This window comes from Melospiza melodia, chromosome 11 (assembly GCF_035770615.1).
Source record: "Melospiza melodia melodia isolate bMelMel2 chromosome 11, bMelMel2.pri, whole genome shotgun sequence".
Classification (NCBI taxonomy): Eukaryota; Metazoa; Chordata; class Aves; order Passeriformes; family Passerellidae; genus Melospiza; species Melospiza melodia.
The window spans coordinates 4,064,823-4,082,538 of record NC_086204.1 but is presented as its reverse complement, the minus strand read 5'-3'; the positions used below and the strand labels follow the sequence as shown (position 1 = coordinate 4,082,538).

General features: G+C 44.1%; 1 protein-coding gene across 1 annotated transcript in view; it reads right to left on the bottom strand.

Annotated features, from left to right (window-relative positions):
• The window catches only part of ACBD6 (acyl-CoA binding domain containing 6), an 84,641-nt gene extending 67,337 nt beyond the window's left edge, over positions 1-17,304 (bottom strand). Inside the window, exons 1-3 of the mRNA XM_063165369.1 lie at positions 17,107-17,304; positions 10,423-10,487; positions 9,835-9,931 (exon numbers count right to left, since the gene is read on the bottom strand). Of these exons, the coding sequence (XP_063021439.1) occupies positions 9,835-9,931; positions 10,423-10,487; positions 17,107-17,304 (360 nt within the window). The remainder of the gene's footprint in view (positions 1-9,834; positions 9,932-10,422; positions 10,488-17,106) is intronic.
• Between the last annotated feature and the right edge of the window lie 412 nt (positions 17,305-17,716).

Below are 17,716 nucleotides of genomic sequence, written 5' to 3'. Positions count from 1 at the left end.
GAAGGCTCTCTCCTGCTCAGGAAGCCACCTGGGCAGCAGGAATCATCACAGAACGGTTCAGATAGGAGAGTGTCACAGACATCTTTTATGGAAAATCCTTTCCTTAGGATTTTTCCTCCTGAGAAGCTCAGAGGCCTCAGGAGCAAAATGTAAACATTGATTATCAGCTGCTGTGGAATGCAACAGGTGCATCTGTGATTGGTCTCATGTGGCTGTTTGTAATTAATGGCCAACCACAGTCAGCTGGCTCGGACAGCGAGTCTGAGCCACAAACCTTTGTTATCATTCTTTGTTATTCTATTCTTAGCTAGCCTTCTGATGAAATTCTTTTCTTCTATTCTTTTAGTATAGTTTTAATGTAATATATAGAATAAAATAATAAATCAGCCTTCTGAAACATGGAGTCAGATCCTCATCTCTTCCCTCGTCCTGGGACCCCTGTGAACACGGTCACAGGAAAGCACCTCAAAGGTCACCTTGTCCCAACCCCAACTAAAACTGGGCAGAGAAAACAGATCTTGCCCTCCTGGTCCTCCTCACCTCACCTTGCAATTTTCTATTTATTTTTCCTCCCCCTCCAAACCTCCTGTTCCCCCAGAGGCTCTGCTCCCTGCCCCAAGCTCCTGAACTGCCCATGGCACCCTCCTGCTTGGTTCAACACCTCTCCTCTGTCCCAAGCCCACCCTGCAGCTTTCCCAGCTCCCAGTTTGGTCATGTCAGCACTACCAAAAGCATCTTGTACCAATTTGTTTTAGAGTTTTTAAGTACAGAAATGAACCTCACAGGGAAGTTTGGATGGCTGGTGGGGTCACTTCTCATGTCACTGCTCTTTCCTGCTTCCAGCCTCACACAGCTATTTCACAAAAAAGAGCTTTTCAGTGCTTTTGTCATTCATGTTTTTGTGGCTGAGGAGCAGCAGCATTGCTGCTAAAATCTGCAACAAATGAAAAGTGCACTTGGCATTCACACACCTTCCTTGCCTTGCCAGAAACTGCCACCTCAAGGCAGAAATGACAGAGGGCACCTCTGGTTGCATCTCAGTGGTTTCAGCTTCTGGTCTGAAATTTTAACAAATTCAACCTTGCCATCTCAGTTTTAGCCAAGATCACTGGAAACATCAGTATTTAACCATTTTCTGTCAATTCAGCCACAGAAGCAACAGCCTTCAGCAGAGGATCTGCAGCAACTGACACCAGATCTGGTGACACTGAGATGCTTTCTCAGCCAGGAGAGCAATTGCTCAAGTGAAGTTTTAAGATCCCAGAGCTCAGCTGCATCCCGTGCTTCCAATCCCATAGCCATGGGACCACAGAAGAAGTGATTCAGGTGCTGTGGGACTGCAGGCAAACAGCAGAACCTGTTACTTCTGGACAATGATTACAGGGATAACAAAAAGCAACAAATTCCCTGCTGCACACAAAGTTACACAGTAAAGTGTTTTGTCTCACTCTGTGACATCTTGTCAGTAGTTTGAGATTTTATATATATATAATTTATATTTTATATAAATACATAAATATGTACGAATATATAAAATATTTATATAAAAATAAATTTATATATAATTTTATATATAAATATTAAAAAATATATATAAATTTACTTGCTCTTTTTTTTTCAATTGCCTCTGGTGTATCTGGCTGGCATGCAGTGTCTACATGCACCTGCAAGCCAGGAATCTGATGCTGGGATGCCTCACTTTGCTGCAGCAGCACACTCAGCAAGGCAGAGTTACACCTCTAATTATTCTTTTTTTTCTCAATACATCCCAAACAGTAATATTCTGTAATCAGTGCAAGACAGTGAAAATTAATTCAGTGATATATTCAAAAGAAAAATATTTTCATATATTAATATTTAACCAAAATCACTAATGGTGACCCCCTCCCAATTTCTTGGTTGGAATTCTCAAAACCCACTACTGTTACATCCAGGTAGCTGCAAGGGAATATGTTATGCTACTCACAGCACACTAACACCAGAGTTCATCAACACTGCTGGATCTGAGCTGCAAAAATGAGGACTAGCATCTCTACAAGCCAAAGTTAGCCCTTGGAGGGCTGGTATGATTGCATATTTAACATACTGTATATTTTCAGCAACAACAGGCAGCTTAAAGGGAGGGAGAGAGAAGAGGCATAACCCTTGCCATGACAATTCTCTCCTTTGAAGAAGATTAGGGGCACAGAAATGTGGGCAACCCCTGCACAGGATTTCAGTGCAGCCTTCAATCCATGACTGCATTGCTGGTTTGCTTCCTAAAGTTCAGCCTGTCTGAAATACAGACTTGCAGCTTGGCACTGTTGTATTTCAATCAATCGCTTGGTCGAGGATCAGAATGTCATAAATAAAAGGAGCTGAGACCATAAATTTCTGCAGGGATGTAAAATCAAAGAGAACAATCCAACACACTCCCAGGGGGTAGGAGGCTGACACATATTCCAGCTGTTTATATTTCTACTATGAGATGCTTGTTCATTTTAACTTCTTCCCTTCTGCACAGCTTGCCAGAGCTTGCCACAATTCCAAACAACAGCGTGGGTCTGGCATTTTGTTTTGTGCTCTACAATAAAAGGCTAAAAAAAAGGAGATGAAAAAACCCTGTCATTGGTCAAACTTGTCCACAAACAGAATCCCAGCCCCACCAGCACAGCACCCCAATGCCAGGCTGGTGAGTTACTTGCAAAGACAGGGACAGAAAAGCAACAAATTACCTAAGGACAGCTTTTGTGGGTAGGATCTGTGCCAGGGACTTAAAGCACCAGCACACACTCCTCATGAGGAGATGCAGCAAAACAACACTACCCAGCTTTATTGTGGAAGAATGGGGGAATTTAGTTCATGTTTATAGGGTGGGATTTTAGTTTCTGACACAACAGGAACTACAAAGCATCCCCTTGCTAATAAGAAAAATTGGTTCTGAAAGCACGCTCCAAAAGCAAAGCACTTAAAATCCAATTTTGCAGATAATAAACTGCCTTTTTTCCAACGTGGATAGAATAAGGTGGGTCACCTCACCTCTAGTTTCACAAGTAGGAGTGAAGTGTGCACAGACTGCAAGGTTTTGTGAGCCATGCACAGCGAATAACTGCAATCTCCACCAACCCCACTTGCATGCTAGAGGCTGTCCCTCATACAGCTGGCAAAAGGCAGCATGGCAGAAGAATCCCTCTGTGTGTTAACATCTAAACCTTCTCAGGATATAAAATCCTCAAAAACTATTACATACCCCAGTGTAGTTCACAAAAAAACAACTCAGCACATTGTCTAAAATCAGAAGACACTGTAGTCTCACACACCCCAAAGCCAGGAGCCTGGGGTGGATCCATTTTCTGGTTTTAATCTTAATTTCTAGCACTTTGTTTTCTGCTAAAAGAATAATAATAATAAAAAAAAATTACAGGCTTGATGGTTTGGCTTTGTTTTGTTTTCAAAGGGGAAGAGCTTGATTAGAGTTTACAAATTGTTTCAGGGATATGCTTCTTCCAATGTGGTCACCACTGGAATAAGAGCTTTCAAAAAAATGTGGAGCAAACAGTGATCTTTGTTTTCCACATTTTGTTAGAAATTATTGTTGGTGTTATTAACAACATTTGGATAAATAAAAAAACCCAAACAAAAAGTCAGATATGAAATTCCCTAAGGATCAAGTGCCACAGCAGGATCCATATAAAGAAATGTGCAGAGCAAAGCCCCTGCAGCACTGTTGCACAGCTCCCCTTCCCAGTGTGCTGCATTAGCACAGGACAGCAAGCATTAGGGAGCACAGCCATAATTTGATTAGTGCCCACTTTACACGCTGCAATTAAATTGCTTTTACACTACAAAAGAAATAAAGTCGCTATTTTTCAAAGTTTTTGACCTGGCAGCACAGCAAGCCATAAATTGAGATATTTCCCCAAACAAAGCAGGTGTCTGGGCTCACTGCTGCTGGTCCCAAACAGGTCCCTTCCCATCCCCCTGGTAATCCTGCCCACAGCACTCTGCTGCTCTTTCCCAAGCACAAACAGGGGCTGCTGGGCCAGATTATCAAGGGAGACATCTGTCTGACTGATAGACAAAACAGGAAAACACCATGGGTGCACTCATTTTGTTTACAGACTACAGTTTTTCTAATGCATTTCCTAATTTCCTGAAGAAATTCCCCTGGCCTGCAGAACTAACCAAGAAATCCAGAGATTTCAGCCTGAAACTGCATTTACCAGTCACTAATGTAATTCCTAAAAGTTGACCAGACATAAAACTTATAAACTGCAAAAGATCAAAGCTTCTTGTTCCAGATATCAACAGGGCAAACTTGAGCAATGAATCCAAATTTAAGAAAAAAATCAAGTTTTGAATTTTACCAAATTTTTTTTTATGTCATTGGAAACAGAGTTTGTATTTGAGTCATAGAAATTTTTCAATTCTCTTGGAAATCTTACACTACAGAGAATCCAAGCTGCCTTGGAGAGCTTACTTAAATACAAGAGGCTCATCAATTTAAATCAATTATTAAAATAATTCAGTTAACACCTGGTGCAGCCAAAAGCACACACAGACCTCAGCTCTTCTGCAAATCAGGGAATTGTTTCTCCTGCTTTTCACTGTATGCCTGAACTGCAAATTCTCTTTCTCACTTTTTAGTTTCAACTTGCTTATTGCATATAAATGTGACAGAAAAAGGTTATTTCACCAGAAGGGACGGAGCCCAGCCCTGGCCACAGGGTACCTTATCACCACCTTATCAAATATTGCCCCCTGCAGTACCTCCTGCAAAAACACCCAATGGACAAATCCATTTGTTTTATTCCCAAAAGATTCCCAGCTTACTGGACTGCTCTGAGCCTGCAGCAATTGTGCATTTGCATTTTATTCACTCTGAAGTTTGTTTTCTGTTTCATGAGCCTTTTTGTCCCCCAAGGGTTCTCTCTTGGTATGATCTGGTGCTCCCACACCAAGCCAGCAAAGGAGAGATTTTACTCCCATTTGGGCCAGACTACAGAGAATTAAATCCTCCCCTGCTCAAACAAGGCACAGAATAGTACTTTAGAAAAACACAGGCAACTTCCTCCCCTGTAAACATCAGAAGTGGGACTTCACACCTTTAAGAGCCTAAAAAGGTGTTTGGTGAATGCCTGTTTTCTTTGAGGTAGAGCTCTTTTTCCCTTAGAAAGATGTCTCTGCTCTTCAGATTCCTGATCTCCAACTTTCCTCATTACACAGCAGAAATTTTACTAACTGCATTATTGGTGAAGCTGAGTCAAATGGGTTAAAATGCCAACTTTTCAAGCTTTGATATAAAAATAGAAAATCTTTAAGTCCTCCTGTGAGTTTCAACACTCAAAGCAAATAGGAAGAGAGGCATGTGAGTGTTTGGGAAAGGATGCCACTGAGGTTAGTAGTGACAAGCTGTTCAGATTTGAACTGGTAAATATGTAATATACGAAATAGGAAAAGGAAATATTTCGAACCGAGCGATGCCAAAACTGCAATCAGCAAATGGAAGGCTAAATGTGCTGAGCAAATCTGGATGCTTTTTTTATTATTTATTTTTATTGTTTGAGCTGTGCCATATAACCATCTCGTTACAAGGATGGATCAATAACAGCTCCTGGCCACCCCTGCAGTGTGGCGTCACACCTCCACCCACAGCCCTGTGACAGGGTTTCAGTGGAAGGGACTGTTCAATGCTACTAAGAAAGGAAGTGCTGGCCTGCTTCTGCTTCTTTGGGCTTGAAAAACTTGAAGCCCAAAGGAAATTTGTGATATCCACAAGAGAGATGAGAATTTGGGAATGTCTGGGAGACTGCAAACAGCCACTAGGACTCAAATCTGCAAGTGCTGAAGTGCCCGATTATGCAGTGATGTACATGAGAACAAAGTGACTGCATGAAGGTGACACCCATCTTCTGAAGGTGACACTCCCCAAATCCCTGAGCCCTCTGCTGAGGCTGCAGAACAGAAACATGGCAGTGGTGTGAGAAATAGCCACTCACTTTTCATAGTTTAGGAAGGTTTGTTAAACCTTATCAAAAATACAACAGAAGACTGATTAAACAAAAAAGGTTATGGTGCTGGGAGCAAAAGATTTTTCCCACCATGTGCTCAGCCCCTTCACAATGGAGGGAATTTTCCCTTTTTAACCCTTTAACCCTTCCCAAAGTTCTGTCCACCAACCCCTTATTTGCTGTCCAGTGGTGGAGATCTCTTCCTTAAATCCTCTTTGGAGGTCAGATGTCACCACAGTGACAAGCCAGTCCTCCCAGATGTGCCAACTCCAGCTGTCCCCTGATAACAACACAATATATAAATCTATAAAACTTTTCTTAACCTGTAGACATGATATTTGTCCATTAATTGTGAGAGTCAATGATCGCATTACTCATCTATCAGAGTGGGAATGCAGAGCCAGAGGGACACGCACACGGTGGCTGGCAGGGAGGGCAGGTGAGTGTCACCACCACCTCACACCAGCCAAAGCCACCAAAAGCAATTGTCATTTGCTGCCAGTAAAGCAGGAGGAGGACAGGTGAACATAGGAGAAGAGAAGCAGCCAGGACTCATCTTCCTTTGTAAAAGACCCGAAGCAGTGGGAGGTGTTGACGGCATGAAATGTTTCTGTTTCAGGCTGGAGAATGTAAAAGAATGGCTTCATAAATTATTCTCCGTTCTGGAGGAAGAGTGAATAGACTTGAAGGACAGGTGATGTCTCTGAAATATGCAAATAGAGCTGAGCTGGTCCAAGCAATTACCTTTCCAGTGCCTGGAACTTCAGACTGAAAGGAATGACTCACGAGAAACAAAAGATGTGCTCAAAGGTAGAAGATGACGAAGGAAGACTGCATCAAGAGAACGGAGACAGCATGGAAAAGAATATTCCTGACCTCCTACTAACAGCTGTTCTTGGGAAAAGGAGCAAAATAACCCACAACACATAGTAAGACCTGGCTGAAGGTCTTATTCAGCCTTTCAGAAGGGCTGAATTGCAGAACATCCTGAAAAGCAATTGTGATTGTTCTAGACCAACACAGCCATGAAATTCCCGTGGCTTCATGGACGTAAAGACAATGGACCTCACCTCAAATATCCTCGGGGTTACCAGTTAATTTAAAAGATTTTCCAGCAAATAAAATTGCTGAAAATAAGTACAGTATAATCATTTTTTCCCAGGTTTTAGACAAAGCTCTGAAAGAAAAGATTAGGCAGGACTATGAGACAACCTGCAGGCAGCAAGGGTGAAAAAGAAACTAAAGCACATTGGAAATAGCCAAGCAAATACAATCAAAAATGGCACACAAACTTCAGAGAGCAGAGAACAGCTCTGCTGCTGCCTCTGCACGTTCAGCTGTCTCCTAAATGAGGTGTGGGTACTCCAACGTTAGTGCAGGAATAGGAAGCAGCAATAGGAAGCAGCAGGTGAGGTTTGTGCTGCTGTTAGAGTTCTCATTGCTTTTGGACACAAATTCAGGGCAATCCTCCCTGAATCAGAACCCTTCTACTTCAAGTTTTTTCCCATCCAAAACAAAGATACTAATTTAAAGCAGGTAAATCTGATGCTGGAAGTGTACTAATTGAAGAAACTTCAATATGAAAGAATGAATCAATGGAGACACAAGAAAAAGGAATGAAGAAGTGGATCTATTTGGACTGCACAAGAAATACTGCATTTAGTTCCATTCTATTTGTTAACAAAAACACTGACAGCCTGAAGGCTGCAGAACAGCAGCAAATCTGCTGAGGAAAAATGAACCTATGAAAAAAATAAGTGGTTTTAAGCTTAAAATTTTACTGAAGGATCAAGTTAATAAAGCCCTTTTGCAAATATATGAAACAGGAGACTGAGGAGGATTTAAAATAACACAAAAGAAGAATTTTAACAGATGAGATGAAAGGTTGAATAAAAGTAAGTTGGGAACATTAAAAAAGCTTTTAAATAGCAAAATTCACAAGGATGCACAGCAAGAAATTGAACACTTTTGTACTGTAATTACTATTTGATTCATAATGATATGAAAGCCAAAGTTTTCAAATTTGTAATGTGCACTTTATACTGCTTTTAAACCAAGCATTTGGAGTACTTCATTCAGCATCTGTGGTACACAAGAAAAATCTGAAGGAACCCAGCAGATGAGCATGCAAAGGAGACACAGTGACAGTGATGAAGCACCTTGTAATGTACCCACAGCTCTTTTCTATAAATCCAATTTGAAATTTGAAGACTAAAGTAGCTATTTTATTCCCATCCCCTGACACATACATCTCCATCATTTTAAAGAACAGAGCTCCCTCTCGTGGCTCCACAACGTGGATTTGGTGGGGAGAAGGAAAAATGGGAGAGCAGCACCAGATGCATCAGAGAGGATTCCTGATAGCATTTTGGCCCTATAAAAGTGGAATTAAAAGGATAATGTAATAAGAAGGACAGGTGGATTCTTGTGAAGAAAGCAAAGCCAACTTTATTTCAATGCTGACTTTTAAATTACATTTTCTGCTAAGGCAACCTTTGTACCTTAGGGGAAGAGGGGAGGAACAGTGCTGCCAACCTTTCTGTGTTTGCTATATGGATTCTTTAGAATATTTGTTCTGTAAAAACATATTACTCCTCTTTCCTGGCTGACAGTTTTGTAACATGAAGCTCACAGCTCTGACAGTATTTCTCTGAGGCAAGGAAGTGAAGGGAACACCCAAAAAGCTCAATCTGTCATCACACTGAACAATTTGTTCAGGAAAGCATTGAGTATTTTGTTTAATAGTAATTAAAAAACGGAAAAAAAAAATCAATGTGTTTCACTTGACACTTACTTCATTCAGGATTATACATAGATTTTTACAAATTACTTTATTTCTCTGTGAGAATTTTAGCCTGGACAAGAATTTACCCAGCAAGAGCCAACTTTGGTTAACTGCACAGCACATAAAACTGTTTTCTCCAAGGGCATTAAAAAGGATTTTTTCCAAATGACAGCCTTTCTTTGCTGCAAAAACACTATGAATGGCATGGAACAGGAACCAGTGAAGAAAAAAAAAATTAACCTTAAACCTCATGAACAGCATCAGAAGACAACTCAAAATCAAATTCTTGGTTCACAGCATTGTACCCACACAAGATTTTGCTTCCAAAGCACAGGAGTATAGAAGAACAAATTTCCTACCATGAGAAGAAATCACCATGTCTTCAGCATTTTACTATTAGTGAAATATCTCACTCTATTTCCAAAGGCTATACTTTTTCTAAAGAGCAATGCTCTTTAAAAATTGTATAAAAGTCAGTCTATAAACAGGAGATATCCTTAAGGATTCACTCAAGTAATAAACCTGGTAGATGAAAGACAAATTAATTAAAATGACAGTACAGTCTCCCTATAACACACAGATACAGACTTGTTATGTTAGAGTACCTAATCATAATCAGATTTGGTAATTTGCTGCATGGAAACAAAAAGGAAACATTTTTAGAATTGATCATTCAGTTCATGTCACTTTCATGGAGATTGCTTTCTATTGATCAACATTTAAAGAGTAGTTGAAAAGAGAAGGATGAGAAAAGGATAAAAAGTATCTTTACATGCTAAATACAGCATGAACCAATAAGAGCAAAATAAATTAAATCACTACAGCCAAACCAAGCCTGTGCATGAGCTGGCTGTAATGAAGATCATTATGAATGAGAGAGATGGTTCTTCTTGCTTCAGTCACAACAAAAGGAGAGTTTTAGAAACGAATTTAGACTTTAATCTGCTCAAAATGAAGTTTGCCATGCAGCAATTAAAGCCTGTGAGAAGCTGAACCATTGGCAGCTTCACAAAGACAAACGCTGGTTGGTTTTGTGAGTGATAATTCCGCGTTTCCTACCTGTGGATTCCAGCTGGGGTCGAGTTTTTTCACGGCAGCAATGTACTCCTGCATAGCTTGGTGAGGGCTGGTATCTCCCAGGGCTTTCCAAGCCTCCCTAGGAGCAACAGGAAAACATCAGAGAGCCCCCCTCAGAGACAGCACAGGGTGCTTTTATAGTGGCATCAGTGGAACACAGCAAACATTCATCAAAATCCTTTCAGGGCATGCAAAGCCATCTTTCATTCAGCTTGAAATGGTCAACTTTGCTCTGAGGCCATGAATGGCCACTGTCAGTGCAGCTCTGTTGTGAAAGGATCTTTCAGGGGATCCTGATCCAGGCTGGAACACAGTTTGTGTTCACAGAGCTGCAGCTGTTCTCACATTTTTGCTGTATTGCATGCCAGCTCTGGATGAAGACTGTAAATAAAGGATTGTGGTATTTCACATCTGTATCGGGCATAGCAGCAAACATTTCCCTATTCAACAAAGAATTTTAAAGCCATTTCAGGGCCAGCTCCCCTAGGTCTGTAATTTGTCTACAGATGAGACAAGATGGAACAAAAAGTAGAGCCAGAATTGCTAGGAATGACAAGGATTTCCTCTTACCATTTCTGCTTTCCCTCAAAGTCAAAGAAGCCTGGCTTGGGGGTGTTACAGGCTCCAAGTTTCACCTAAAGAAAAGAAATTTCCTTCAGTCAGAACAAAACAAAGGGGACTTGCACAAGGAAAATTCAGTGTTCTGATGGTTTCAGGGTAACCATGTCATAAAGCCATAAAAAGAAGTTTTTTTTGGGAAAAAAACTTCACCACCCCCCTCTCACCCCTGCTTTAGCACCTCTGCATCCCTGGGTTTTCTTTGCATGATGCACGGGAAGCAATTTTGTCGTGCAGCTCATTTCTTTATGCATGCATTACCCACAGGGATAACCAGTGAGTGATTTCTCACTAATGTTATGTTTATTACCCAGCCAAATGCCTCATCCTCCACCAGGATAAAGAAAAAAATTCTGTTGATTAGGGTTTCCACAGAGATGATTATTCATTACTGCTGAAATTCACCTGCTTCCGCACAAAGCTGGAGTAAACAGACTTTGCTTAATTATTTTCAAGGCCCTCTGGAAGGCAAGGGGACAAACTTGGAGCAAAGGAATGCCAGGCAGCTCCTGAATTTGCTCCCAGGCACCTGGCTGCAGGAAGCACTGCATGAGAGACAAGTCAAGGCCTGAGTGCCAGAGATGAGCCAATCTGTCAGAAGCAAGGCAGAAATTAAAATGTGTTTGTGTGGAGGTGAAATGCAAAAACAGAAAGAAAAAAGGGAATGAGACAGATCCCAGGGATAGATATATGGAAAAATTGTCATGGTCAGTGTAAAATGAACTTGGTGCCAGTGGGACTCAGGCAGTTTTCCACGTGTAAAATTTTTTTAACACATGGGTGAAAGGCTCGAAATCAGAGCCGAACCAGAACAGAGCTCTTGGGAAGCAGCTCCCACAGCAAATGCCCCTAAGACAGGGCACAGCACAGATGGGGACTCCAGGGAGGGCACACAGGTACACCCTGGAGGTGGGCAAAGGCTGCTGGAGAAACCTTTTGTTAGCCAAGCAAAGCCAAACTGCATCCAGCAAATGTTCTATGAAATATGCTCAAGTGTTCAGGCAGGTGAAGTGCTTAAATCAAGGAACAATTCTTCACCTTAACAGGGTGGGGATTTTATGCTGAGGATGGAAGCATTAATCAGGCTTTAAGGAGAGCATGCCTGTGCTGAGAGATATTTATTAGTTACACTATGTTTTCATTTAAAGCGTTAGAGGATATGAGTGACTGTAACTGAAATTAATTTTCTGTACATCTGACGGTCTCCCAGTGAGCAATTCATCCAAATTAGAACATCTTAGCTGGCCTTTAAAACAACATCTTGCATTTCAGGGAGAAATAGGAGAAAAGGCTAGCAACAGTTAAGTTCTATAAATCAGTCACAATTCATGTTGTCTAAATGTTTTTTTCCTATGCTCTGAGGTGGATTGGACCACTTGTTTTAAAAAGCAAAACAAACCAGGGAATAAAATGTAAATTCATTATCTGTATGGAAAACGCCTGCTTGGCAATTCTTTAGTTCAACAGCCAACCTGCAGAAATTGGCCAAGATAGATAAAAAAAATAAATCTGTTTTAATATTAATTTTCCACTGCCATCATCAAAACACAACAGCAGTTTCCTCTCTGGAGATTTGGCACTCAAAGGCTGTTCTAGCATTGGGGAAGACTGTTAGTAACATTGATAGTAATACAAATCAAGGAACAGTAGCTAAATTCCATCCATCAAGAGGGGAAAAAAAGTGCACTTGTGCCCTGCTTGCTATTTTAAGGCACATTAAAAAGGCTTGCAGGGGTTTTGTTGGAAAGAATAAAACACAAGATTTTGGCTCCTCTCTTTTTGCTGCAAGACTCACAGTGCAGGAGAAACCAATGAGGAACTTAACATAAAAGAGGATCTGAGCCTGATAGCTGAGGAAGGGGAGTTAAACATGCCAATACTGACAAAAAAAGGCAAAATTTTGTGCAGGACTCTGTCCTCCTGCTACTTCCCTAGAGGACCTCAAAGGCTGTTTACTCCCTATCCAGCATGAAGCCAAGAGCCTCTATTAGTATTTTAAATTAAGACTTTTTCATTCTGCGTCCAGAAAATAATTACTGAAAGTCTCCAGGGTGCTGACTGGTCACTTGATGCTCAGCTCTCCTCACTTACAGTTCATCAGCTGCATTAAAAGAACATGACAGGCAGAATGCATTAAAAACTTCCTGGCATTGGTTCTGCATGCAGAGCTGCCTGCAGGCACAACTCTCCTGAGGGGCACAAACGTGACCCAGGCAGTGTCTGCAGCCAGCTCCATCTGTGGCCAAAATAAATTTGGAAACCTTGGATGAGGCCTTCACCTGAGAGCTGAAGGTCAAGGACATTCAGAAGAGGGAGAGATGCTCAGAGATGTGTTAATGCTGCTCACCATCCCCATACACCTTCAGCTGCTGCTCCACACTGTGAGAGACCTTGAGATTCTTTCTCCTCACACCTTACTCCATGACTGGTCCTCCCTCCCTGGTGGTGGTTAAATGGCTCTTTGCTAATTTTTCTGCCAATATATTTATACAGCAGGTTGTTCCAGCCAAATATTCCTACCTGATTGTAAATCTTGTAAGGCAAATTGTATTTGCAGCCTCCCTACGGAGCAATAGCAGGAACAGAACCTCCATGGACAGCAGGACTGTACACAAACCAAGTAAGCTAAATTGCTTTTTCAACACAGCAATTCCTGCCTGTTCCTGTCCACAGCTCTGTCCCAACCCATGAGAAAGCCCTGACTGAAAATGGGGTGTAAGGAAGGACAAGCAAACACCAGCCAGAGAAGGAGGGGGCACGATGACCAAGGGACTGCATGTCCCAGAGAGAGTGACAACCAAGCCAGTGCCATGGCATAGCTGTATGAAACAGGGAGCTGCAGGCAGAAATTCCTGTGTTCAAGGCAGGCTGGTAGCATCACATCCTGTTGTCTTATATATCACAACAGTCCTATTATCATTATATGTTGTCTTATATATCAAGAGTTCTATTATCATTTTAGTGCAAGGATTCCACATCACCAGAGTTTTGTACCTCCTTGATGTTTCTCACAGGCAGCTCCTCCAAGCACTGCCTGTTCCTGGTCCTTGCAGCAGCCATCTGACTCCTCTAACTCCAGTTCCCACCAATCCATTCTCTTATGCCACTGTTCTTATTGGCTACAGGTGTAGCCTGTTAAGATCAGGCCTGTTCCTAATCTTTAGTAATTGGTTCCAGCTGCAACTCGTTGGGGGATAAGATAACATTCTACATTACCTTCATTTGTGCACACTGTGTCCCCCTACAACATCCCACAATACTCGAAAGACATCGTGCAAAATTGGTGTTATATCCTTGAGCCCACACCGGGAGACCGTACTGCCCCCATTTTGCCATCAGCAGGGATTTCCAGCTTGGAAATCAACATTTCCATGGACACATCCTCCTCCTGCCCAGTAACTTCCAGTTGTGGATTCCCTCCCCTATTTAAATCAGCACTGCTACACTGGTCTCCATTGCTGCACCTTCTGAACCTCAGATTTTTACACCCTCCCCATGATGGGCAAGTGCTCCTTTCACTTCACCACGACAGACACAAGGCCCAGAGCAGTGATTTGCCCAAAGCCACACAAAAAGTAGTGAGAGGGGAGAAAAAATCAGTCCCAGCCCAGAGCCTTCTGGACTAGTCTGTTCCTCCTGTTGTGGGGCAGAGTCATAAACTCAACAACATCTTCTAAAAATCTCACTGGAGATGACAACTAAGCAATTCCCTTATTTTCAGGTCTCTGACACATAAACAAAATCAGAGAGAAAAGTAATAAAATCCTGAAATGGCCTCCAATAAAAGGTAATAAAATTGCAGGAAAATGCCTATATACCCAAACAGTTTGAAATAAATTACATACAGTATTTTAACAGAGAGCTCAGCTGTTACTGTCACCTCTTTTATGACGATGCTGTATCCTAAATCAAAGCCTTCAGTGACACAAAACACTAAACTGGGAAAAGACAAGGATGCCAAATCAAGGACAGTGGACAGATCTGAGTCAGCACCTTTTGTGTGCCAGCAATTCCACCATCCACGGGGGGTAATATATTAGCAGCTCGTTATGCATCCTGATATGGCTGCTGTAATTAAACACAGAAAACTCGCATTAAACGCCCTCATTTTGATTTAAAGCACAAAATGCTGCAAAGCTTAAAGTTAGCAGGGCATCACCCTGCAGTGGCTGTGCTAGCAAACCTCTCTCATCTCCAGGGCCAGCACTCTGTAACAGGGAGGGCACAGAAATCCAGGGGCCAAGCACAGCCTGAAAGCAAGGAGCACAAAGGAACCTCCTGGCACATCCTGGCTGGCCAGGGACACAGGAGGAGGACACAGAAGTGCCCTGTTCTTGTCAGTGGAAAGCAACTGGAAATCTGTGCTGACAAAGTGTTAATTGTCAGCTTTTCCTGACTTGTGTCAAAACTCTTGTGAAACAGCTTCTGATTTTGCAATTTTTAATATTAAACTCCTTATTGGTCTTACAGAGCTGACACCAGGAAACTCTCTGTAGTCTGGGGACAATCATGAGCTGACAAGCAAGCAACCCCTTCCCATTTCCACCCAGGACAGTCTCAAAGCATTTGAAACAGAGCAAAAAATAAAGATATTATTTGCAACAAGCATCCTGAGAATACAGACAAAAAATTATAGAAAAGACCCCTTTTTCCTCTCATCCTGGGCATTGTAAAATTCTCCTTGTATTTTTTTTTTCCTACCCTCATTTTTCTCAGAAGGGGAAGAGAAACCTGCAGTCCTGTTTAAGCACTAAGCACAGTCTGAAAACAAAACCTCACGTGACCAGGCTGCTTTTAACATAATTACTGGTTCACAAACCACAGCCTGGGAGCTGCCAGCTTAGGGGATAATTAAATATTGCACTAAAAAATTGAGAGCACTTGCACATGGCAGTAGTAGGGCACAGGTAATCCATGTGGGAGGAACATGGATGGAAGATGTGCACACCCAATTCTGTCTGTGCATCCACATGAGTGGGATTCAGTTCTCAGGCTGAGGCTGCACCTCTTGCCACACACCTGAGCCACAGAATCACAGAGTGGTTTGGGTTGGAGGATCACCCAGTTCCAACCCCCTGGCACAGACAGGGACACCTTCCACCACAACAGGCTGCTCAGAGCTCCATCCAGCATGTATTTACAGTTCTATTCTTTCATATTCTGGGTGTAACAGCAGTTTTGTGTTTCTCAGAGTTAAGTGATTGTTAAGTGATTGGTTTTATGTAACTTGTGCCACAGGAGCAGGAAGGAGCTACATTGTGTATTCCAACAGGGTGCACCCCATGGCTTGCTCAGTTCACACAGCCTGAAGGGGAAATGGGGGCTGAGTGCCAGGTTACCCCCAGAACCAAGCAGCTCACCAACTTCAACCACCCTGGGCTCTGCCAAAGCCAAACCACAGGATCATTAACTGGGGAAAAGACCTCCACAATCATTCAGTCCAACCTCTGGCCAAACACCACCATTCCCACTAAAGCACATGGCAAAGTGCTGCTTCTGCTTAGATTTTGAACATTTCCAGGGATGCTCACTCCACCACTTCCCTGGGCAGGCCTTTCTTTGCCCATTCTTTCAGGAAAGAAGTTTTTCCTAATTTCCAACCTGGACCTCTGCTGGCAGAACTCGAGTCTGGTTCCTGTTCAGAGGATGCAGCACCAGGGCCACCAGCACGGAGTGAGGGTGAGAGGTGAGGAATAAGCACCAGGGTGATGGATTCACAGAATATTTGGTTTGGAAAAGAGATCACAGAGTCCAACCTTAGGCTGACCACCAGCTTGACAACCAGACCACGGTGCCAAGGGCCACATCCAGTGATTTCTTGAACTCCTCCAAGAGCAGTGACTCCATCACCTTCGTGGGCAGCCCCGTCCAACACCTGACCACCCTTCCAGTGAGGAACTTTTCCTGATGTCCAGCCTGAACTGCACCTGGTCCAGCTCAAGGCCATGTCCTTTTGTCCTGCGACATGTTGCTCAGGAGCAGAACCTCCACCTGGCCACAACCTCCTCTCAGGGGTTGTAGAAAGCAACAAAGTTCCCCCTGAGCCTCCTTTACTACAGACCGAGCCCCTTCCCAGCTGCTCCTCACCAGACTGGTGCTCCAGCCCCTTCCCCAGCTCTGTTCCCTTCCCTGGACATGCTCCACCAGCTCAGTGTCCTTCCTGAACGGAGGAGTCCAAAAGCGAGCCCAGGATTTGAGATGCAGCCTCACCCACGCCCCGCACAGGGTTCTCTCACTGCTCTGCTCCCGCTGGAACTGAAAATTTCTCATCTCTGTGTTATTTACCACCGCTCACACCATGGCTGATACAGCCCTTGGCCTTCTCGGCGCTGTCCACCACCACCGCCGCCAGCTCCTGTCCCGCTGGGGCACTCCCCAGCCACTCTCCCCCCGAATTTCCCAAATTTCGGGGGCTCTGTCCCACCGGGCTCCATCCACCCCCGCCGCCGCTGTCCCGGAGGGAGACACCCCCGCTCCTCCATCCCCCCGGCACGCAACTTTCCTCCTCGGCACCGTTGCCACATTTTGGGCCGCAGGCCCTCTGCCCACGGCCCCGGCGAGCCCCGGGCCGGCCCCTCGGGGCACCGCTCCGCTCTCTTCCCCCCGGCCCGGCCCGCTCAGCCGGTCCCGCCTCACCTGCTTGTAGCGGGCGTACAGATAGAGCAGCTGCTCCTTGCTGGCAGCGGGCAGCAGCGAGGGCAGCCGCTCGGCCGCCTGCTCGAAGAGCGCGGGCAGGTCCCGGTCCGGCAGCGCCGCGCCCGTGGCCGCCGCCTCGGAGCCCGAGCTGAGCTCGCCGCCGCTCCCGCCCGCCGCCGACAGCGGGGGCGACGCCATGGCGGCCCGCGCCCGCCCCGGTCCACCCCGCAACGCGCTCCCCCGCCGCGCCTCGGTACGCGCGCCCGCGCCGCCGGCGGGAAACGCGCGCCGAGCCCGAGGGTTCCGGGCGGCCGCGGATCCGCCTGTCGGCGACACGACGGGGAGTGACAGAATGGTTTAGACTGGGTAAAACCTCCGAGATCATCGAGTTCAAACGTTCCCCAGCAGCGCCAACGTGTTCATCACTCAACCGGATCGCCAGGTGCCACATCCAACCGTTCTTTGAGGGCTTACAGGGATGGCGCCTGCCCTGGGCAGTCTGTCCCAAGGACTGACCACTCTCTCCACATAAAAACTTTCCTATTACGAAATCTAAACAACCTCTGCCGTAACTTGAAGCCGTTTCCTCTCGTCCTGTCGCTTGTTACCG